Source organism: Anopheles gambiae, chromosome 2 (assembly GCF_943734735.2).
Source record: "Anopheles gambiae chromosome 2, idAnoGambNW_F1_1, whole genome shotgun sequence".
NCBI lineage: Eukaryota > Metazoa > Arthropoda > Insecta > Diptera > Culicidae > Anopheles > Anopheles gambiae.
Genome location: NC_064601.1, coordinates 21855458 through 21878321, shown reverse-complemented (window position 1 = coordinate 21878321; position 22864 = coordinate 21855458). Strand labels below are relative to the sequence as shown.

Sequence of the window (22864 nt, the reverse complement as noted above, 5' to 3'; positions counted from 1 at the left end):
CTGCCGTTGCCGCTGCTAGAGAGAGGGCTGTCGAATGTCGATTGCGTCTCTTTGGTTCTAAATTAATTTTCACTTAATTTCCTCGTACTCTTTGTGAGGGGATGGTGAGGGCTTTTGCTTTGCGAAGACGACACGTAAGTTAATCTAACCCTCGAGATGAGATGGCTTCATATTTCCCATTGCCACAGGTAAACATGGAAGTGGAATGTAAATTATTTTGTCATATAAAGAGCTTTGTTTATTGGACATGTAATGAAGCTGACTAATTAGAATTTGTATGTAACATTCGAATTAAATCTAATAAGATATGCAACAATCGCTCCCGTTTGGATTATATTTAGTGTGTGACGTCTTTCAAAGTACACTAAATATGTTTGTACATTAGCATTGTAATGTATGAAATAAGATGTTTTTTTTTTCATAAAAAATACGAATTAAATATGACTTTTTGTGGCAGAATTAATTTCCTTCATTAAAATTTGTGAAATACAATACACTCCAATGAGGTCAAATAGATTTACTATTCGTTCAGCTTTTTTTGTATTAAAAAAATTTTGGATTACAAAAATTGTAGTGAAATGTCCGGTTTCCACTGCATTCTTGACAATTCCTGCTCGGAATATCGGTATAATTTGCTCCAATAACGATCTAATTAGAAAAGCCGCGCCTCTGAATGCTAAGCTAAGGTCTGTTTAGTGATCGAGTACGTGAAATATTTAGTTGGCTTATTACAATTTACATCACATTCATTACATTCAAACTGTGGTGTTCTGTACCTCAAAAAGGGAGAATACTGCACTCCTCAATATTTACACTTAAATTACATTTATTATTTTAATAGCAATTTTGAATAGCTTCCGCCGGCCACTAAAGGATATTTGTTGAAGGGAAGCTTCTTTGACTATACACAACTCGAACAGAAAAACAGCCTTTGTTTTGGAATTATTTACCATTGTTATCAATCATTCAAAAATCATCCTACCTAAAAATGCAAATAATGAATAAAAACAAAAAAAATGCCTCCCAAGAGCAATTATGTCTCGGCTTTCTCACCCATTTAAGGGTTATTGCTAATTCCACAATCACATTCCCACATCACACTTGGATTTCAATTTAACTGAAGCTTTTTTTCTCTCTTTCTCTCTCCCTCTCTTTGCACCTCTTTTATCCAGCATCAGCATCGTTTTGTCGAGGATTTGTCGTCGAAATCTGTGCCTTATCAGGAGGTCTCATCGTGCGTCGTGTACCCACACACTGCCTTTGTGTCCACCCGGGAAAGAATTCCCTCGCCGGGGGACAGCGCACACACTCACACACACACACGCGGGCGCTATTGCAGGAAGTAGCTGGCTGCCATTCAGGAAACGAAACAGCCGGTTGGGCTCTCCCCCGGGAGCAAGGCTCCCTGCAGCACCAAAAGCGAACGAGACCCGGACAAAGCGGACGAGAATGTAGGATGAACATTCCGGGCACCTTCCTTCCTGTGCCGAGCGGCAGGCCCCATGTGCTGGCCATACCACCCAGTGGACGAGGGAAGTAGTGGTGGTAGTAGTAGTAGTTGCTGTAGCAGTGGTGGAGCCTCGCAGCCACTATGCAGCGTACAGTTCTGGGCCAACCGGTTGCCGGTTGGTGGCCCGGTAGGCGCCGGACGCCCGGCTCTACTGCATCCGGAACATTCCTCTACATAAATATTCTGCTCGTTTTGCTGCACAATGGTAAGTAGAAGGGCAGGACGGTTGGATTTATGGAACCGGGACGCGGAATGGCATGAAACGGTCGAGATAACCCCCTTTTTACGCCATTGTTCTACTCGTAATTTAAAACTTTACCACAGTGGGGTGGGGAGGTAGGACAGGAGGGAGCCGTGATGGACGGTTCCACGTGGATGGACACACGGACAGTGGGAAAAAAGACACGCTAGCACAACCCAGAGCTCTGTTCCATCGTAGGCGAGCCATATAGTTTTGATTTATCACAACACACGCTCCCAGCCACCAACGCCCCAAGCATGTCCATGGACGGATGGTGTCAGATGTGGAAATGTGTTGCTGTCCCTCAAGAGTACTGGCAAAAAAAGTACCAAACATACACACACACAAATGGCAGAGCCTTGTCCCTATTTAAACATTCCCTTTGTGTATCGTTGTCCAAAAAGGGGCGTTTGTTTTTTTGCATGTGTGCATGCGGTTTAACAAACACCAAGGTTTTTTTTTCTCGTTGTTGACCTCCTTTTTTTCCTTTCACCATCCCCCCTCCGTACAGCCCTGTTTGTTGGTGGACTGCGCAAAGGCAGACTGGTGCTGCCGGCCTCGTACACCGCCCTCGGAGACGACCTGGACGTGCAGCTGCATGCCGATCCGCTCGAGCTGGCCACGGTCGAACGGTTGCGGCTGGAAATATCGCGCCACCTGCCGGGCAGTGGAACCGGAACCGTGGCCACCACGCTCGATCTCCGGGTCGACGCGAACCACAACGTGACGCAGATCAAGGTACCGTGCTACCACTTCCTGCACGGCGGCCACTACGAGCTGGCCGTGCTCGAGGAAAACGCCAGCCACCAGATGGACGAACGGTTGCGGCAGCCGCTGAACGTTAGCTGGCCCCCGGTCCGGCTAGCGATCGTGCCGAACCGTACCGAAACCTACCCCGAGCAGCCGATACAAGGTTTGCTCGAGTTCCCGCAGGCACACTGTCAACTCCCAGCGCACGGTGCCGATACGCTCGATCTGCCCGAGCTTTGGCTGGAGCTGTTCTACTGTGGCAAATCGGTCGAATCCTGCACGGTGCACGGTAACGGCTCGCAACCCTTCTCCCGGGCGCAGGTCCTCTACACCGAGCAGGTGCGGGGACTGCCGCGCTCCCGCACGATCAACTTTCGGTGCGATCTGTTCGGGCTGGCCGGATTCTACGCGCTGCATCTGAAACCACGGCCCGGTGTGCTGGCCGATCCAACGATGGCGTCACTGCTGCAGGCCCGCGCCCTACTGCAAACGGACTGGAGCAAGCAGTACGTCTTTACCGTGCACACGCGCAGCATCTTCCCGTGCGATCCGCACGGGCCCGGCATACGGGTGCTGTTCCAGTATCCGGCCTGCATCCTCAACCAGGCCGACCGGGTCCGGGTGTACGCGAAGCTGCGGGCCGACGTACTGTCCCTGGCGCCACCGACCTCGCTGCACTACATTGCCGAGCAGCGGGTTAGCAAGGGCCAGCACTCGCTGTACTTCGAGTGCGACCTGTTCTACGAGAAGTTCGTCGAGTACTGCTTCGTGTACGTGAGTCAGGCGATATCGGGCGCGGTCGCCGACATCCGGATGGACTGCGTACCGACGCTACCGGTGTCAGGTGAGTGTGCGGGACAAGGGGGAAGGCGACAAAGCTCTAAGGGATTAAGTGACTTACTCTCCCACCAACACCATTCACTGTACCAGTGCCAGCTGCCAGAAGGCAAACGATTACCGAGTTTGGTTGATCATTATGACGACGGTGGATTATGTTTTCCTTCATCCGTTCGCCTTTTTTTGTTTCTTGCCCCGTTTTTTCCGAAATTAAATTTTAATCGACCGCCCAAAGTGTCCACCGAGCGCGGGTCGATGCTGTCGAAAATGAGTGACGGATGAATTAATCTAATTTTGATTGAATCGTTTCCAGCTTCGGGCTCGTACTTGTACCGTGCTCCAATCCTCTTCCTCTTTTTGGTGTACTTCTGGGGTATTAACATCTCTTTTTCCATGTTTTTATTTCCTCTTCGTTTTCTGGCGATTTAATAGCATCCGATTCCGGCGGTTGGGGCCCGTGGAGCAACTGGACGCACTGTTCGACGACCTGCCGGGGTGGCATTAGAAATCGCTATCGATTTTGTGACTCGCCGCCACCGCGGTACGGGGCAAAGTTTTGCGAGGTAAGTACACCCCTTAAATTACCCAACATGGGGCCCGCCGCTGGGTCCGTGGGTCATGTCCGGCAGACCAAACGGTGGTTGGTTTGTTTTCCACGGGTTTGAAAACTCTATCCACCACTCTTTCTGCCACAGCTGCAGGTATTGATTTTTTCCCTGGTGGAAGGGACGATGAATGTCCCAGGGTTTCTTTGGCTCACCGCCAGTACCCGAACAGCATGCAACATGTTTTAGCATGGTGGAAGGGAAAGAAAGGGCGCGGCATTATAATTTGCACCCAAGCCAACCCAACACACACACACACACACACCCACACACTAATACACCTTCTTTTCGAATTGACTGCAACACGTGTAACGGTAATTGAGGGAACGGTGGAACGAACCTCCCGCAACACTGCACCACGGCCATTTAATTTGCTCCCCTCAGGGCCTGTTCTCCCTGATTCTGAGCTTCACTGGCGAAGTGTACTCTCGCCCCGCTAGAGCGTACTGAGGCCCCCTAATGGATACTCCTTCTCCCCTACCACGAAACGGGGAGTGGTCATAAAATGGATTCCAGTAGAAGTTGGAATTACTTAAGCAAGCTGCCTGCTTGGATGCCGTCCTTTGCAGTACCTTCGACAGGAACAGAAGGGGGCCACGATTGCACGAGGCCACTACTAAACAGCTCGAACTTTTTACTGGAAAGGAATATAAACATGGCTTAAAGTCGCGCGTGAAGCTTTCAAACACCAACATACACTCCTCTATACATACCTCCACACCCTCTTCCGTACTACCATCGAGATGTACATCAAGGTTTTGTCGGAATGTCTGCCACGGTTGGTGGTACACACTAGAACACGAATCGACGAAGCCTTGCGTGTGTGGGTGTGTGCTTCCATGAAGCCGTTGCGAAGGAAACGGATCCAGACTGCATGGTTTTTCATGTAGATATGCACATAAACTTCAGCTGTCTGGGACCCTCGTATGTGTCGGCAATCAATTTCCACCGCTTCAGCGCCTCTTACGCACAACCTTTCGAACAGTTCCCGTTTTCCTCGATTAAAATGGTACTGCCCTGGACGCGGTTCTTTGCCTGCCCGTTCGCGTGCCGATGGGAATGGCCTGCTATCCACCAGCTTAGATACCGGTGCAGTTTAATCGATACGGCAGCGACACTCGTTGCCAGGGGTAACCGTACCAGTAGAGAAGGTGCAAAACAGCGCTACCGAACGGTGCCCTCACTTCAGTTTAGAACGTTCGCGTGTGTCGAGTGTTTTGTTTAAATTCCTAGTGCCGGGGGCTTGCCGCAACAATGCCGAAGGAAAAGAAGCCGAAAAAGCCCAAAAAGGCTGTCCCGGAGATACAGCCCGTCGATGGGCTGAGTGCGGTCGATCGGCAGTTTTACGAAATTACCATCAACGATCTGAACCAAAAGTTGGCCCGCCTCCGGACGCACAATGTCAAGATTGAGGAGCGCAACGAGGACCTGGAAAGCCGACTCAAACAGATCGAGGAGGACCGGGCGGACGTCACGGCCTACCTCGACCGGACGCTGCAGGAAAAGGTGGGCACCATCGTGGAGCTGGAGGACAAGCTGAGCGAGCTGTCGAAGGTTCGGGACCAGGAGAATGAAGAGTGCCGCAAGCAGATCAGCGCACTGGACGGGAAGTACAAGGCGATGCACGAGCAGCTCACGTCCGAGATTAAGCTGCTGACGGGCAAGCTGAACTCGATGGAAGAGTTCCGGCAGCAGCGGGACGAGCTGATGGCCAAGTTTGATGCGCAGGACAGCGAGCTGAAGGAGCAGAACAAGCGCCACAAGTCGACGCTGTACGAGATGGAGCGAAAAGTCATACTGGACAAGGACCGGCTGCGCAAGGACGTGGAGAACAAGCTGCTGCAGCTGTCGACCGAGTTTACCAAGTCGTCGGAGATCCGGGTCGCAGCGCACACGCAGCGGCTGGTGCGGGAAAACATTGCGCTAAACAACGAGATGGACCGGATGATCTACACGCAGGAGCGGATGCAGAAGCAGTTTGCGGAGCTGCGCAAGCAGAACACGGAGCTGCGCAACCAGGCCGAGATCGATGTGGTGGAGAAGCAGCGGCTGATGCAGACCTGCCAGGAGCGGCTGGAAACGATCAAGCAGCTCACCGGCCAGTTCGAAACGGTGCTGCACAAGAACGGCGAGCTGAACGCGTTCCGGCTGCGGGCGGAAGAGCTGGAGGATGAGAACCGCACCACCCGGAAGGACTACAACCAGCTGCGGCAGAAGGTGCGCGTGCTGGAGCAGTACGTGCACTACATCAACTCCGATCGGCAGGCGCTGCGCACCGAGTCCGACCACCACCGGAAGGAGTTCGAGCGTATCGCGGACATTCTGAAGACGGTGCGCTACACGGTACGGTCGGCGTTCAAGGGCGAGGAGGATGCCGATTCCGACCTGCCGTACCAGGAGATCAAGCGCAAGCGGCTGATTGCCGATCTGCTCAGCACGCTGAACGAGCTGGAGATGCAGTCGCGGGCGGACCAGTCGGTCGAAACGATTGTCGCCTCGCTGGCGGAGGTGTACGACCAGGGCGATCTCGGTGTTATACCGCGCGAAACGATGGACACCATTCTGCGCAAGACACAGGCGGATGGGGGAGAGGAAGTAAGCGAATCGGCCATTATCAGCTCCAGCACGACGGCATCATCGGTGGGTGAAGGAGAACGGATGGACGGGGCTAGCAAAACGACGCTCGTCGGGGCGAGTGAGGATGAGGCAGCGATCATCGATGTGGTCAGTGGTTCGCGGCTGGTGTTTTTGGGTTCGAACGAATCGCTTGAGGAACAGGAAGAGGAAGAAGGGGAGGGGGTAAGCGGGGAGGAAGAAGACGAGGATGAAGAGGAGGATAAGGAGCGGAAGAGAAAGGATCAGCACGGTGACGACGACCGCGAGGACGAGGAGGACGATGGGGAGTTTGGAGATGACGAGGCAAGCCAGCAGCTGCTCCAAGGTGCCGGCATGGAGGGGCATGATAAGGACGGCATCATCGTAGACGCACCGGAATCGATCGAGGATGAAACGATCGAGTTTGCTGGATCGAAGAGTGATTCGGATTGAGAATAAAGCACATTTGTGTGTCCAACAGTTTGTGTGTTTCCCATTTTTCTTTCCAATAGTTTGATTTGGCCCGTTTACAGGGGGATACGCTTTATAATGTCATGGTCATAATGTCAACTCCAGGATGCGTGCAAAGGTTGTTTAAAGATAATTTGCAGGTGCCTCTTGAATCCAGGGAGCTCATCGAGAGAAATGGTTTTGGACCTATTATCGGTCCTTGAACTGATCCCACAACCATATCCTACAGATCCCATACGAGTCATGGAACTTACAGGTCTTAGAATTGGTTCTGAACCTACGTTGGTCCTGGAACTAAACGAGCCAGACCTCATAACGGTCTTGGAAATGATTATGATTCCATACCAGTCTTGGGACTGATGTTGAACCTATATCGATTGTGGAACAAATCCTGAACCCAACTCAGTTGTGGAACAGGTCCTGGAACGTGTACCAGATCCCATATCAATCCTAGAACTCCACACCGGCCATTGAAATGATCCTGAACCCATACCGGTCCAGGATATGAGCTTGAAACGAGATTAGTACTGGACTTCATATAGAATTCATACAGATCCTGGAATTGATTCCCATCTCAACTCTGACAACAATCTGGATCTGCCTCGTTCAAGGAAATAATCGCGCATCTGTCCAGAGTCTGGAATCAATGCAGTTGTCTGACCGAATTCACCATAAAAATTTAGCTTCATCGAAGTAGCCAGGAAATACCCTTTTATCCCTTTCTAGAATTTGTATAACTGGAATTGCCCAGTGCCTACTGTACCCTGTTGCACTTCAATACACCCTGTTTCTCACTGTCTTCCCACAGGGTGCTTCGGTGCAGACGGAGCGCTGCGGGTTGGACACGGCCGGCGATTCCTGGGAGTGTATGTTCAGCCCTGCCATCGGTGGCATCAATCTGCCGCTCGAGATCGAGGACGTCAATACGGAGATTGGACCCGGCTGCCGGTGTGGCTGCGTCATCCATCTCGGGATGGTGAAGCCGAAGCGACTCCTCGGGTCCTCCTCGCACAGCTGTCCCGACCGGAGTCTTTGGCTTATCAAGGGCGACGAAGGTTGTCGGGTGCGGATGTCGATCGATTTCCAGAAGTTCCCGTGTGACGGCCAGTGGCTGAAGATACGCGACGGGGATTCGGTTGCCGACGAGCTGTTGCTGCAGTTCGGAGCGGATCGGACGGCACCGGAAACGGCAAGCGCGATGGCGGAAGCGACGGGAAATATGCTGCTGGTGGAGTTTTTCTCCCGCAAGAGCGAACAGTACGACGAATCCTGCAATGCAGGGTTTCTGGGCCAAGCCGAACAAATCAGTAAGTACAATGGGGGGAGCATTTGAAGCGTAGAACGATCTGATTTACTTCAATTTTGGTGCTCTATCTAAAACAGAATTAGATCCTGCAGTGTCACTTCATCCGACCGGTAACAGTACGACGATCGCTAGCAAGGTGATCATGCCGATCGTGGCCAGCCTGCAAAGCTACACCAGCTTTACGATCGCGCACGTGTGTGCGATCGCCTTCATCTGCTTCATCGTGTTCGTCAGCTTTCTGCTCGTGGTGCAGTACATCTTCCGCTACAGGAAGTACGAGCTCGCCACCAGCCGGATGGAGGCGGCCGACTCGCCCGCCCACACACTGTTCGGCTCGAACCAATCGGTCGATCAGTCCGGTGGTGGCGGTCCAATGCAGCCCCGATCCCGGGCCGTCTCGACGACCACACTGATCTCGGAGATTGTATCGTACGTGAAGTTGCGGCCCCGGGTGACGACCACCATCCGGCACGAACGCTTCCGGGAAAGTGTGGAGTACGCACTGGAGTCTGCGAACAGTCAGTCGGAGACGGTCCGATCGGACGGTAGTACCGAGATCGTGCTAGAGCTGCAGGATCGCAGCATACCGACGGATGGCGAGGATCGTGAGCCACACGATCGGGGAGAGGCGGGCGATGAAGAGACGCCACTGCAAAGTCTAAACGATCTCAACAAACCGAAGGGTGAAGAGATGGTTCCATCTCTGGAGCGGCTGTCACCGGACAAGGAAGCGCAAGACACGGACGATGAACGATCGACAACGATCAGTTCCGCGTACTCGTCGTTAAATCGGGAAAACACGCCTCTGGTGGGTGGGAAGAGCAACAAAGCGAACATCGAAAAGCTGAGAAGTAAGCGAACAGGACATGCACGTTAAGTTAACGTATTATTTCCACCTTTTGTTGCGTTCGAGTGAGAAGTTCGAGTTTTGTTGAACAATTTCGTAAACTCCGATTTTGTCTTTACAGCTGGAGATCAACTCGTAAAGAGTGCTACCTGCTTGATGGCAACGTCCAGCACCAGTACGGCCACACTGACCAACGTCAGTCCCTCGGATGCAGTAGGTGTTGCCTTATATGCTTTTCTGTCTCACTTCACTTCACTGTACTTTAATCATGTGAAACTCCTTTACGCAGGAATGTTGCTCTCCTCCGCTAGACCCGAGTATACGCAGCCCCCTGGCACGGCGCAACACTGGCACCTCCGTGCGGGCGCGCAACGCAAAGGAAAGCAAGGAAAAGCGCAACCTCCAGAAGTTGCTGGCCGGTTCGGACTACTCGCTCGGCGCACCGTCCGAGCAGGACATGGAGCTAGACTACTACGACTACAATGTGATCAATGCGGGTGCCGCTCCCGGTTCCTATCTCGGGATGGATCCGGCCTTTCTCGTCTGGATACCGCCGCTTGACGATGGTTCGGAGAATGAGGACCACAGACCCTCCGACGATGATGATGACGAGCTGACGGAGCTCGCCAACCGTGCCCGTGAGGAGCGCAACGGTGGGTGCACCGAGTCGCGCAGTGACAGCGTGACACCAAGCGAGGAACTCATCCGTCAGCTGGCAGCGCAGAAGCGTAACGATTATGTGATCGTTTCGAGCAGTATCTCCAAAAGCGACATCTGCTCGGAAAGTGACGGCGGTGTGTCTACGGACGGGAAGGCACCAGCGGAACGGCAAAAGCGCAGAAAGCTGCACGAGCTGATACTGGTGCGGCGGAGTGGCGGTAGCGGATCCGCCGGTGATAACGGGTCGGGCTCGTCCGTCCGCAAAAGCTCGTCGGACGAGTCGACGGAGGAGCGGGAGAAGGAAACGTCCTTCACCAAGTCGCCGGTGGACAATAAGCAGATTAGCGATTTCTATGAAATGGCCGACATAGCCTTCGCCGACGATGAGGCTGACGAAGAGGAAGAGGAGGAGGAGGAGGAGGAGGAGAAAAATGGAGACGAAATGCTGTCGGGAGGGTTCGATGTCGATCGTCCCAAGGGAGGAACCATCCTTGTGTCGGCGAGTGCAGCAAAGCAGCAGGTATCGCTGGGGACGGACGCCAACACCAACGGGAAATATCAAACCACCACAGGGGCGGCTATTTTACTTGGAGACGGTGAAAAGATCGTACAGTAGTGGACAGTCGGATGTCAACACGTTGGTGGCGAAGCTCTCCTCGCGTATGTCCAACTCCCATACAGCAGTGAAACAAACCCCGTTTTCAACGTCAAACATATGAACACGCCGGAATTGCAAAAGTACAACTAATAACTTACGATATATCTCTGGAACCCATATCCAACAGAACTATAGTGAGACATTGCCATCATCCCGCTTCAACAAAAAACACGTTGTGTATTCCAATTCTAGTCAGACAACAGTGCAACAGACAAAAGGAAGTTTGGATGTTGTGTACTGTTTACCTTTTAGTTGTAATGTAGGTTTTACACACAGCCCATCATTTCCCAGCTTGTTTATAGACGAACAAACATAGCGAGTTACTGTCCTCCTCCCGGTGTAAGAACCTGCGGCTCCTTCCTTCCGTTAGCGGACACGCTCTTAAGGACCCGTGTAATCGTGTAGTGTAGTAGTAACACTGTGTGTATTTGTATCGAGAGAGACTGATGAAAGATGTAAATAGGTAGAGTTAGTACTGCCCGCGGTCGTACGGACCAGTCTGCTCCAGAGAATCTGAAGCGCCATCTTTGGACTGTTTGGTGGTTGGCTTTACGCGCTAGCGATGGCGCACTGTAAAAAAGGCATCTTCTTCTAGGCATTTTAGCGATGGACATATTTAAGGGGAGCGAACCATTAAAAGAGGAACTTATTTAATCAAAAGAAATTATTAAGAAAAACCCCCAAAAGAAGAACAAGGATCAGAACCTTTTGCAATCTCTTAAAGCTTACTTTCGATGCGCTTAATTGACACGTATATACGCTCTTTAGGATATAAATATAAGACACCCTCATATGTGTGTGCGTTAAGCTATGAACGTTCCATGTATAGTGGGGGGTCATCGCCGCCTCTTTTCCGTTGCTTTTCGGACGTAGTGCATTATTTTAGTGGCTAAGTTTTAGAGAAACACATCGTCTGGCAAGCGGAAAAACCCATAATTACAATGGAAAATCAACACAACACACTTTGGGAATCAATCAAAAATTGTGACACTTCTGTGTAACACGCGCATATTGAATGTATATGTATATGGGACAGGAAATTACACACCCCCTAGCAAAAAGAAACCGTTGCGTTGCGTTATTCGTTATCCAAAGTGCAGCAGAAGCAGCAGAAGAAGGAAAAAAACACTATTCGTTTGGCAATTTTGTATTGAAAGATTAGAAATAAAGACGAAAAAAAAAACGGGAACAAACATTTCGTCAGCTTCTTTCGGGTTGTTTGCTTATTCAGTGAAAGGCGATGGGTTTAATTTACATTGAAAAAAAACTCCGTTTTTATTCGCTTATAAAAAATTACGTGTATATGTAGACAAGGTTCATGTTTTTGTTTGTTGCTGTTGCTGTTGCTGTAGGGGCAAATCATCTAAATCAAAAACCGTATCGTCCTATCGCCACCGTAAAGGGAAGGTATATGGTTGCGCAAAAGAAGCGAGCTCTTCGGTGTGTTTTTTTTTTTTTTGCTTTTTTAGTACAACAAAATGAAGATAATAAATTAAATGCAATGTCACTGCACTCTGCGGCTTCTTCCCCCCATTCGCTATTGAAGCCTTGATGCGCCACTCTCTGCATGCCCTGCATGTACCGAAGGTTTTGGTTTGATTGGTTTGATTCGCTCGCACAAGGGAGCCTTTGAGGGAAAGAAACACTTTATCGACAGAGGAGAGGAAGGCACAAAATTACGACAAAAAAACTGCAGTGAATTCAACAGATAATTTCACACAAAATAAAGGATCGAGTTCCGGGACTCTAACTGAAAGAATAGGTGTCCATAGGGGCTCCCTCATTAGGCTCGCTTTTGTCGTCCAATTGTTTTCACTTCACTCTAACCCATTGGCAATACTAGGCAGGAAAGGCAGGCTTATACATTCAGCATTAATACAACTCAAAACAAGAGATGGGAGCAAAATAATACGCAAAAGGAACACAAATACTAAACTCACACAAACACACTCCAGGGTCGGCTTGTAAGCCATTTTACCAAAAATACGGTTGAGTTGTTCATTCCTTCGAACCCATCGTTAGGTAACAAGAGGGGGAAAAATGCTACACAAATAAATAAGGAAGAAGAGGAAAGAACTCAACACGGGCAGGAAGGTGCAAGCAACAACGTTCCACCGTAGCATTCTTATCAATGTTTATCCTTTTCCCCTTCTTTAGCATGTGCAAATGTGTGTGCCCTCCCCCACGTAGGGTAGGGGGATTAGGGGATGAGGGGGGAAGAGGTATCTTTTTTGGTTTATGCGACATTCTCGATGTTCCAAACCTTCGTGTTGCAGTCCTGTCCGGTCGAGATGAGCGTTTCGTTGTCCAGCCAAACAAGGCCCGTAATTTGCGACTGTGGATGGGCGTCTGAAGGGCGGAAAAATGGATTAGAACAATTTTTAAATTGGTTATTTAACCACTAAGCGAATGAAATACGTACTCTTGATGATCGTATGCTTGGCGGGGCTGTTCACGAACCAAATGATGATGGTCGTATCGAGCGAACCGCTAGCGACGAGCTCCGAGTTGGGCGAGAAGGCGACACAGTTCACCCGTGCGTTGTGGAAGCCCCATTCCTTGTTGTGCGGTGGCTGTAACAAGGAAATAAAAGTCATTAGCACATCTCATTGAGTTGTTTTGAACGCCCACAATCTCCCTACCTTATAATCCGCCACACTGTACAGGATCACCTTCCTGTTGGCATCGGACGCCACCAGCAGCTTGTTGTCGGGCGAGTAGCGCACATCCGTCACTGGCCCAAGATGCTCTAGGTCGAGCTTGTGCGTCAGCTGGCCACCGCTCAGCGTGTAAATGTGCACCTTGCTATCGTCACCGCCCACCGCCACGTCCATCGTTTCCGGGTTGATGCTAACGCTGCTCGACTCGTAGCTAATCGGCAGCGCCGACACCTTCCGGCTGTCCTGCAGCACGGTAATGTCCTTCACGCACCCCACCACAACCGTGTTGCTCTCCTTCAGTATGTCCATACCGCGCGGCTGACAGGCCAGCTTCGCCTCCACCCCGGTGTACGTGTTGCCTTCCACGCTGATCTGCTTGATCGAGTCATCGATGCCGGCCGTGTACACGAAATCGCCCGCCGCCCTTATATCGTTGATCTGATTGCCGTGCCCGATGCCCGCCACCCGATCATTCGTACCGCTGCCCGAGTTCCAGTTCGTCACCGCCCCATCGTGGCTGCCAGTGTAGATCGTGCTGCGATCGTCGCTCAGCGTCAGCACCGTGATCGGCTTGTTGTGGCCCTTCACGATGCGCAGCGGTTTGGTGGGATTGTTCACATCGAGGTAGTTGATGAACCCGGACAGCGACACGGACAGGATGTGGTCGCCCTGCCACAGACACGACACCTGCTGATCGTCGACCGTGCTGCCCATCGGGAACTCGCTGATGAGCGTGCGCGTCGCCACGTCCCACAGCCGGCAGGATTTGTCGCCCGAGCAGGTCAGCAGCTGCGTACCGTCCGGCTTCCAGGCGACCCCGTACACACCGCCACTGTGCGCCGGCGAGCCCACCTCACCGACCAGCTCGGACGTGGTACCGTCGTAGATGAACACCTTGCCATCGAACCCGGCCGAAGCGAAGAGGTGGCCGCTCGGCGAGTAGCGTACCGCCTGCACGAACCGGGTGTGGTCCTGCTTGGTCATCTTGAACTTGAACGGCGGTCCCTCGAACACGCCGATCGTGTTGTCCTCGCTGCCGGTGATGATACGGAACGGGCGGGCCGGCCGGAAATCGCACGAATTGATCGGCTTCGATTGGCCCGAAATTTCGCCCACCGAGGTGCCCGTTTCCGCCATAAACACGTGCCCGAACCGCTCCCGGCCCTCGCCCACGATCACGATCCGCTGGCTGTCGGGCGACCAGGAGATGTCCTTGATCGGGCCCCCGATCGGCTGGAACTCATTCTTCAGTATGTGCTCCTTATTTACCGTGTCCCAGATGCGGATCTTGCCCGACGCGTCGCCGGACGCGATGTAGAACCCGCTCGGCGAGTACTTGGCCACGTTCACCGCGCACGAGTGTTCCGTGTAGATGTCCGCAATTTCCGGATTCTGCAGGTGTTAGGGGGTGGGGGAGAAATAAATTCGATTATTGCAATGATGTGCAGCTGTGTTTGATTGGGCCGCCTTGTATACTCACATCGATGTTGCGGATAATCACCGAATGGCCGTTGGTGTAGAGGAAGTTCTTGCCCTTCGGATCACCACCCAGCACGATCGGTTGGCCTCGCTGTGTTCGCGGCAACGTTGCGTAAATGAACTCTGTTTCGTAAAATGCGCAGGGCGAGATGGAGGAAAATTAAATCAAGCATATTTAATCGGAAGGTAAGACAAGATTGCTTTCGCGCTGCATGCTTCGCTGCACACTATGAATGGTCGTGCGGGGTGTGGTATGTCTGCGAGCAACAGACACGAGGCACTCTCCGTGAAATTCCCGTTTCCATGGACACCGCCACAGTTTATGGGTAGCAGCACGGTTAAGATGGGGCCCCATAAACAGATTGTGTACGAATGTGCAAACCAAAACATACCTTCGAAATTCTACCGAAACGCAACATTGTAAATATTTCGTTTAAATCCCGCTCTTCCCGTTCGATTTTTTAAGCCGGAGAGTGCATCACCCAATTTCGTTGCGGGTGCATTCGAGTGCTGCAACAACCACCGGCGGCGCGCGAGTGTGAGTCGACAGTGTGAGTTTTATTTATAAAACTTCAACACCGCCCGGTTTTCCATTCCTTCTTTTTTTTCTTTTTTTCCTCACCGACTAACAGACCAGCGGTGGAAAAGTGGCATTAGTTAACGCTTTAGTCGCCCCAAATATATCCTCAACTAAACGCAACGAAGCGAGCTTCACAACAAAAGGCCGACCGAAAAAAAACTGCCGAGTTCATTGCCGTCTCATGCGACGAGATTAAAATGCCGTTGATTACTCATCACTTCCCGCGACCGTTCACGATAAGCGCGCTACAAACAGAGGGAGTGGGGGGAGGGGGGAGGCGGGGTGGAGAGAGTGGCAAGGGCGATCGAAAATTGCCATTTTGCAATTTTATTTTTTCTTCCTATTTTATCACCTTCAAAAGAAGTAGCGGGTCACAGGCAGTCCCGTAAATGGCTATACGGCTATACAACGTCCTCCCGTTTCCGGCAACTTGCCCCCCCCTCCTCCCCTAAACGGACAGCGCCCGGTGACGAACATAATTTCCTTATTTGGTAACAACCTTTTCCCGGCGCGCACACACACGGCGGGGACGACGGTTCGGTTCGGCCGTTCCAAAACGCTCGTCCGCCTATGGAACGGACACGGACGGGAGAGGGTTGCCGGATGACTCACAAAACAACGGGCACAGACAGGCAGGCTAGCACACAAACGCGATTTTTTTTACCGTTTCTAGAAAGAATACTCACTATTCGAATAGGCCATGATTGCAGTTCAGTGAAACGGATTTATTCCAGCTAAAATAGTTCGTGAATTTGTTGCACACGGAGAAATTGGTTGTTGTTGGCACAAGCAGTACATACACACGTACACCGCACGGCAAGCAATGGGAGCTACTAATAAGGAAAAGAAGAGTGCCGACTGTCAAACTTCGGTTCGCGAATCGTCAAGCAGCTCAAGCGCGGTCTACACACGCGTCGAGCAAGCGGTAGATGGCGCTTGAGTTTCTGCAAACGTTGGTTCCAAAGTGGCCAGATTGTTTCGCCAGCAACCGGTTGGAATATGGAAAATTTTATCAGTGGAGCGCCGTTTATCCGGCTGTCCGTTTATTCGTGCTGTTGAGAAATGATAGAAAGGGGACATTGCGTTCTGACGAGGATATTTAAAAAAACGGTTAGCAGAGCACATAGTCATAACAAAAACATTAAAATTCAGGAAAATTTAAAATATTCTACTTGGGAAAAAACATTAAGTTTATAAAAATTGTGTGATTTTTTTCAAAACATAATATAAATTTTTAAACTTCAGGAATTCGCGATTAAATATATAATTTGACTCATTATCCGAGTTATTCGCATATCCGGGTGAGGTCGAGTCCCGATGAGCCCGAATAAACGGCGCTCCACTGTATATTGAAAAGATGAGTTATGGAAGCGAGAATGAAGGATGAGTGTTAATTATAAAACAAATTCAGAATTACATAAACTAGATGTGCAATTGGAAAGATTGTACCCAAGTGCCACAAATCCACTAAACGACCACTAAACGGCTTCTAAACGACTCAAGTTCTCTACCTAAACGGAATATAGAAAGACTTCGTTTAGCAGACGGCAAACGACTCATGCATTCTAAAAATAGTAAAAAAGCTGGTGGCGCTCTCTGTTGGTGGGATACCCCAACCAGTTGAGCCTCATCGCTTGGAGGAGAGCTTTCTCATTTCCTCTGTACTGTTGTATGGTTTCGCATTGAAGTTATGCATCGCTAGAACTAGAACGGCGATACGATTGTTTAAATACTAAACTTCAACGGAAATCACCAGCACTGAAGCAAGTGAGATTTGAGTTATAGTCGTTGGTGTTGATACCCACGTATCTGACCACACAACCATTCATATAGATTTTTGCTCAGAAAGTTAGAAGGCTATATAGGTCATGATAAGATGAAACTTGTCGAAACACATTGCAAGAAAAGGATAGCAATATAATGATGAGTTGTAATACGCCATCTATTGATCAAACCAATGAAGCTGTGGAGCTTTCATTTTTTTTCTATGGATATTCAATTTTCCAGTCGTTTAAGCTTAATCTGTGGCGCTTGGGAACACTCCATTCAGCAGGCGATAAACGGCTGGCGCATTTTAAAAATAGCCAAAATGCTTGCGGCGCCACCTGTTGGTGAGATAGACAACGAGCGTTGCTTTCCTTGCTTTGATAGCTTTCACCTTCCTTCTGTACTTTTGTACGGTTTCACATAGAAATTATTCATCGCTAGAACGGCGATACTATTGTTTAAATACTAAAATTCAATGTGTATTCACCAACACAGAATCAAGCAAGAATTCAATTATATTCGATTGCGTTGATGCCCGTGTATTTGACCTCTTGACCATTATTGGCCATTTTTTGCTGGAAGTGTTAGGAGGCTACTAAAGCAATGATCGGTGGATGGAAGGCAAAATACATTGCATTAAAAGGACAACAATACATTAAGTCAAAAGCGGCATATATTAAGCAATCCAGTGAACCTTAAAAAAAACTCGAAAAAAATTGTATAAACATTCAATTTTCCGATCTTTCAGCTTAATCTGTGGCGCTTAAGTAAAATTCGCTGTGGATGTTTCACCATTTAATTCTCAGTATAAAACGTATTTATAATATTTTTTAGATTGTATGTTTCAGTTTAATTAGTGCATTTTTCTGTAATCTTCATTGTGAGACCAGTCATATTGATTGGTCACTATCAATGCAGCACCAAAAAAAATTACGATCTAGTTTTTTTTTAACTAAAGCAAAGATGAGTAACACTTTCTTTACGATTCTGTTCATGTAGATCACAAACCAATTACTTAGCAGTTTTTAATTGCTTATATGTTTGTATATGGAGTGTTTCCGATATGATTGACAACAATTACTACTCTGTAATTGAACTATCTCCGATCATCAAACAATGGTGAACACTGATAAAGTACACATTCCATTGTTACTCTTTACTGGCTACCCTCGCCGCAGCCACTTGCTGCGAGAGATTGTTTCTATTTTTTACCTCAAAGATAACTTAATAAAATGATAACAACCGCGATGTTACCAGACAACTCGTTCGTTGACTGAATCCGAGAAATCAGTACATATTTAATCACTCATCAGAGAAGATGGGGTGGCCGCAAGAAAGGCAAAGTGCTAAAAGCTTATTTGTACAATTATTTTTACAATTTTTCTTACTATTAAGTGTTTTAACAAACTCTGCTGCACAGGATGAGCAGTTAAACTATCGCTTACCAAACAACACGTACCCGCTCCGGTATAATATTGAGCTAACGACTCGCATCCACGATAGCACGATCGGTGACGATCGATTTCGTTTCGAAGGGAAAGTGACAATTCAATTGAAAACAGCCGGTGATGCGGATACCGATAATGTAACACTAAACTATCGTCGCATTAATATTACGCGAGTGAAACTGTGGTACAATGATCAGGATGGTTGGGAAAATATACTGTTAGACGATGAGTTAAGCTTCACTTTGGATAGCACCCGCGAGTTCCTGACGGTTCACTCGCCTAAACCGCTAAATGGGACTTATTTCTTAGAAATTAAGTACAATGGTACTTTGCGAGAGGACAATGGCGGGTTCTATAGATCTTCCTACAGCGACAGCGATGGGAATGTGCAATGGCTTGCAACAACTCAGTTCTCGCCTACGGATGCAAGGCATGTGTTTCCCTGCTATGATGAGCCGGGGATTAGAGCACCAATAGCGCTGCGTGTCATTCATGGTAAAAGTTATTCTGTCCTTTCCAACACTATACCCATCGATGTACGGGAAAGGTAATTAGAGTTACATATTGTGGATAAGCAAACAAATGGAACAATGGCTAATGTAAACGAATATTGCAGCATTTTAGCAGGAATGTCAATTACCACGTTTCCCGACACTCCAAAAATGCCGTCCTACCTGTTAGGTATCATCGTCAGTGATTTCAAAGAAGTATCACTGCCAAATTTTACCGCACAATCGGCCTTCATTCGCGCAACGGCGTTGACCACTCCAGTGGCTAATTTTATATTGGAAGCTGGTTTTAAAATACTGCAATATCTTGAAGAGTTTTTGGAGACACCGTATATATTGCCCAAACTTTATCATGTGGCAATACCAGACTTTTCTCCTGGAGCTATGGAAAACTATGGATTGGTATGAGTTGTATTAGAAATTTTATAGCAACCTTGATAAAAATCTCACAAAACTTTATCTTTCAGATAACATACAAAGAGGAAAACTTTATGTTTGATCCAAATACTTCACCAATGAAGCAGAAGAAGAAAATAGCTTCCATTGTTGGGCATGAAATCGGTCATCATTACTTTGGCAACTATGTATCGCCGGCATGGTGGAGCTACTTATGGATGAAGGAAGGATTTGCCCGATTTTTCGAATATACAGCAGCACAAATAGCTTTCCCTGAGCTAACGATAGGGAAAATGTATACAGTTGATAAAACGCACAATGTGTTTCAGCTTGATGCACTCGGTTCAACTAGACCCATGACTTTTTATGTCAATTCACAGGTTGAAATAAGCAACATATTCGATGATATTGCATACGACAAGGGTAAGTTGCCAATATCGTTTGCTTATTGAGTTACTTATTCAAGGTTAAGTGGCACTGAACCAATCTAAAAACTGATTCTTTAATACTACTTTAAATTACTGCCTTTTTTCAGGTGGAGCTGTCCTGCTCATGCTCTATCACGCATTCGGGAAGGAGCCGTTCCGTCAGGCAATGGTTAATTTTCTTCATGTAAATGCGCTACAAGCTGGTACGCCGGAAAAATTTGCACAATCAATGCAACAAACAATGTTTTCATCCATCCCGCCCACGGATCCTCCGTTTAATGCTTTGTCGCTTTTAAAATCATGGACAGAACAGGCTGGCTATCCGATAGTACACGTCTCGCGTTCCGATGACAACTGCTCGTTACGAATTGAACAGGAAAGATTTTTGCTAAAAAGCACAGATGCTAGTAATGCAACTTCAACATGGATAATACCATATAATTTCGCAACGGAGACTCAGCCAAATTTCGACGATACCACGGCTACAGGTTGGATTGTGGATAAATATCATGTAATTAATCCAACGGCAGATCACAGCTGGACTTGTGATAGCTGGATCGTTTTCAACAAACAGCAGACAGGTTATTATAGGGTCAACTATGATGATCAACTGTGGCAGTTGATTGTAAAAGCTCTGGTACAAAACGGTACCATCATTCACGAATCGAATCGTGCCCAGCTAATAGACGATGCATTAAACATTGCACGTGCTGGGAAGCTTGCATATGCGATACCTTTACAGTTGCTGCGCTATCTTTCCAAGGAAAACGATTACCTTCCCTGGGCAGCACTTGATCGCAATCTTGTAGTGCTGGATAATCTTATGCGAGGCACTGATAGCTACGACGATTGGCACAAATACTGCTCAGAGTTTATCGAACCAAGCTACGTGGAGATGGGTATGGTCACACAACCGCAAGACACACTAACACAACGCATGACACGTGAAATAGTGATTAATTGGGCTTGTAAAGTGGGGTCTGAGGCATGCATTAACAGTACCCGATTAATGGTAGCAGAGATAGCCGGAAACCCTACGAAAGACGCTGAACCTGACCTGCGCGAAGCGATCTACTGCAATGGATTGCGATATTCCGCAGCCACTGTGTTTGACTCCATTTGGCGCAAAATGCAACAGTCTCAAGATCAATTGTATCGGTCAGAACTGATCCGCTCGCTTGGCTGTGCGGAGAACGCGGAATTGATAGCGAAATACCTGCAAAGCACAATAGATACAGATAATAGCACCTATTTTAACCAAGAACGAGAGAGAGTTTTTATAGCGGTCTTCAAGAACAGTCTTTTGGGTCTGGAAATGGCGATGAATTTCCTGCGAGAGAACAGTGAACGGGTTAACGAACTGTAAGTATGATACATGAAAAAATCAAATTTAAGTTTAACATTTTTCTTAATATTCCCAACACTCCCGCTTTCAGCTACAACAAGGGCAACTTTGGTGGCCGAGCAATAAACTCAATCATTCGCACCATGGCACAACAAATTACAAGCGAAGCTATGCAAACGAAATTCCAAACGTTAACAGCAGAGCTTCATGAAAAGGGATTTTTAAGAGAATCGGATATGTTGCAAGCCCTAGAATACTCGAGCGAAAATTTGAAGTGGATCGAAGAGAAAAGTGTACAAATTACTGCCTGGCTGGATGAGCAATACCGTCCTACAACAAACGCATTACCTTCAACAACTGTGACAACAAACCAAACTCCACCGCCAGTAACCACTACCAGTACTGTTGCTAGCCCTAGTTCGACCACCGTTACGACCTACAGTTACGTTTCAACTTCCAGTAATGCAACTGTACCAACCACATCGGCTGTATATACTTTCAGTACGTCTGAAAATGTGACTACCTCATCGGCCGTTTTCGTCAATTTAACAACAACTTCTATGCCAGAGGCTGACAATTTGCATTCGAATCACGCTGTACGAGCAAATATGTGCGATTGCTTTTTCATGTTGTTCGGTATGTTTGCTTTTGCAGCGTATCATCGTTTTGAAACTTTAGTACTTTAGAACGAATGCTGTTTTGATTTAAGAGAGAGATGATTTTTTTAAAAGAAGTGTTAACATTAATTGTGTAAAAAAATATAATCAAAATAAAAGTTAACATTCAAACTTATGTTCGATTGTTTTATTTGATGTTTGCTTGTTCGCTGCTCAACCATCCCTAGCGCCAGAGATTAAGCTTATATGAATGAAAACGAAAGCTTCATAGCTTCACTGGTTTGTTCAATAGATGGCGCTTTATAACTCATCTTTATATTGCTGTCCTATTCTTGCAATGTGTTTCACCTAGCTTCATCTAATCATGGTCTACATAGCCTGCTAACTTTCAGAACAAAATCAATATGTTAGGATGGTTGTGTGATTAGATGTGATTAGGTGTGATTAGACACGATTATCAGCCGACCATCGATTATCTTTGAATTCTCACTTGCTTCTTTGCTAATAGAATCTCATAGATGTTTAGTATTTAAACAATCGTATCGCCTTTCTAGTTCTATACAGAGTTCAGAGAGATGAGAAAGCTCTCAAAGCGAGGAAAGCTTTAGATTCTTTTTCGGCTGAGAGTTTGAGCCGTTTAGACCCCGTTTAGGGGTCGTATAGTGAATTTGTGGCACCTGGACGCAGTTTTCCTTCCTCGAAGACACTCCATCTCCGATAAGACTTGCTTCAACTCCACTATGCCTTGTGCCGAACTCAGGGTTACTATTAAATACCCTCATGGTATGAGTCCGGCATCCATCCATAGCATGGCATAGTTGTCGTAACCTATCGACCTACGGTCTGGTGCGCACTGTACAGCTCAGCAATCTCGCGATTGATCGTTTATCGCAGGAGCCTGCTGCATGACATACCCAGCTCGAATGCGTACATGTAGATTTCCTTCCAGCTTTCGATCACAACCTTCTTTCCCATCTTCTTGCTTAGCGTAATGGTTGTTTGTGATTTCCAAGCGCAAAAACGTATCTACCCCAATCTTCTTTTTTGGCTCAACAACCGTTGTCGGTCAAGACCTGCCTCTGTACCACTTATGGGGTTGGCTACCCCTATCACAACAGATTAATCTTACTAGGCAGGTAAATTAAAAATCCGTAT

At 48.1% G+C, this 22864-nt stretch overlaps 4 protein-coding genes across 5 annotated transcripts in view; 3 read left to right on the top strand and 1 right to left on the bottom strand.

Moving 5' to 3' along the window:
* The window catches only part of LOC1273451 (uncharacterized), a 34730-nt gene extending 22791 nt beyond the window's left edge, over nucleotides 1-11939 (top strand). For both annotated transcript variants that reach the window (XM_061651003.1, XM_061651004.1), the window contains 7 exons: nucleotides 1173-1715; nucleotides 2263-3345; nucleotides 3771-3901; nucleotides 7818-8316; nucleotides 8393-9166; nucleotides 9284-9375; nucleotides 9452-11939. In XM_061651003.1, the coding sequence (XP_061506987.1) occupies nucleotides 1592-1715; nucleotides 2263-3345; nucleotides 3771-3901; nucleotides 7818-8316; nucleotides 8393-9166; nucleotides 9284-9375; nucleotides 9452-10438 (3690 nt within the window). In that variant the 5' untranslated portion in view covers nucleotides 1173-1591 and the 3' untranslated portion in view covers nucleotides 10439-11939. The remainder of the gene's footprint in view (nucleotides 1-1172; nucleotides 1716-2262; nucleotides 3346-3770; nucleotides 3902-7817; nucleotides 8317-8392; nucleotides 9167-9283; nucleotides 9376-9451) is intronic.
* Nucleotides 3929-7018, top strand: LOC5667445 (cilia- and flagella-associated protein 157). Its single transcript, XM_001688331.2, has one exon. It carries the CDS (start codon nucleotides 5198-5200, stop codon nucleotides 6989-6991), a length of 1794 nt encoding a protein of 597 aa, XP_001688383.2. The 5' UTR covers nucleotides 3929-5197; the 3' UTR covers nucleotides 6992-7018.
* On the bottom strand, nucleotides 11726-16246 carry LOC1273452 (actin-interacting protein 1). The gene is made up of 5 exons (XM_312429.6): nucleotides 15886-16246; nucleotides 14621-14742; nucleotides 13123-14532; nucleotides 12903-13053; nucleotides 11726-12829 (listed from the first exon to the last, which is right to left on the bottom strand). Exons 1-5 carry the CDS (start codon nucleotides 15899-15901, stop codon nucleotides 12717-12719), a joined length of 1812 nt encoding a protein of 603 aa, XP_312429.6. The 5' UTR covers nucleotides 15902-16246; the 3' UTR covers nucleotides 11726-12716.
* A 1982-nt stretch (nucleotides 16247-18228) lies between these two features.
* On the top strand, nucleotides 18229-21884 carry LOC1273453 (aminopeptidase N-like). Its single transcript, XM_312430.6, has 5 exons — nucleotides 18229-18961; nucleotides 19031-19325; nucleotides 19391-19742; nucleotides 19855-21109; nucleotides 21184-21884. Exons 1-5 carry the CDS (start codon nucleotides 18285-18287, stop codon nucleotides 21776-21778), a joined length of 3174 nt encoding a protein of 1057 aa, XP_312430.6. The 5' UTR covers nucleotides 18229-18284; the 3' UTR covers nucleotides 21779-21884.
* The last annotated feature ends 980 nt before the right edge of the window (nucleotides 21885-22864 follow it).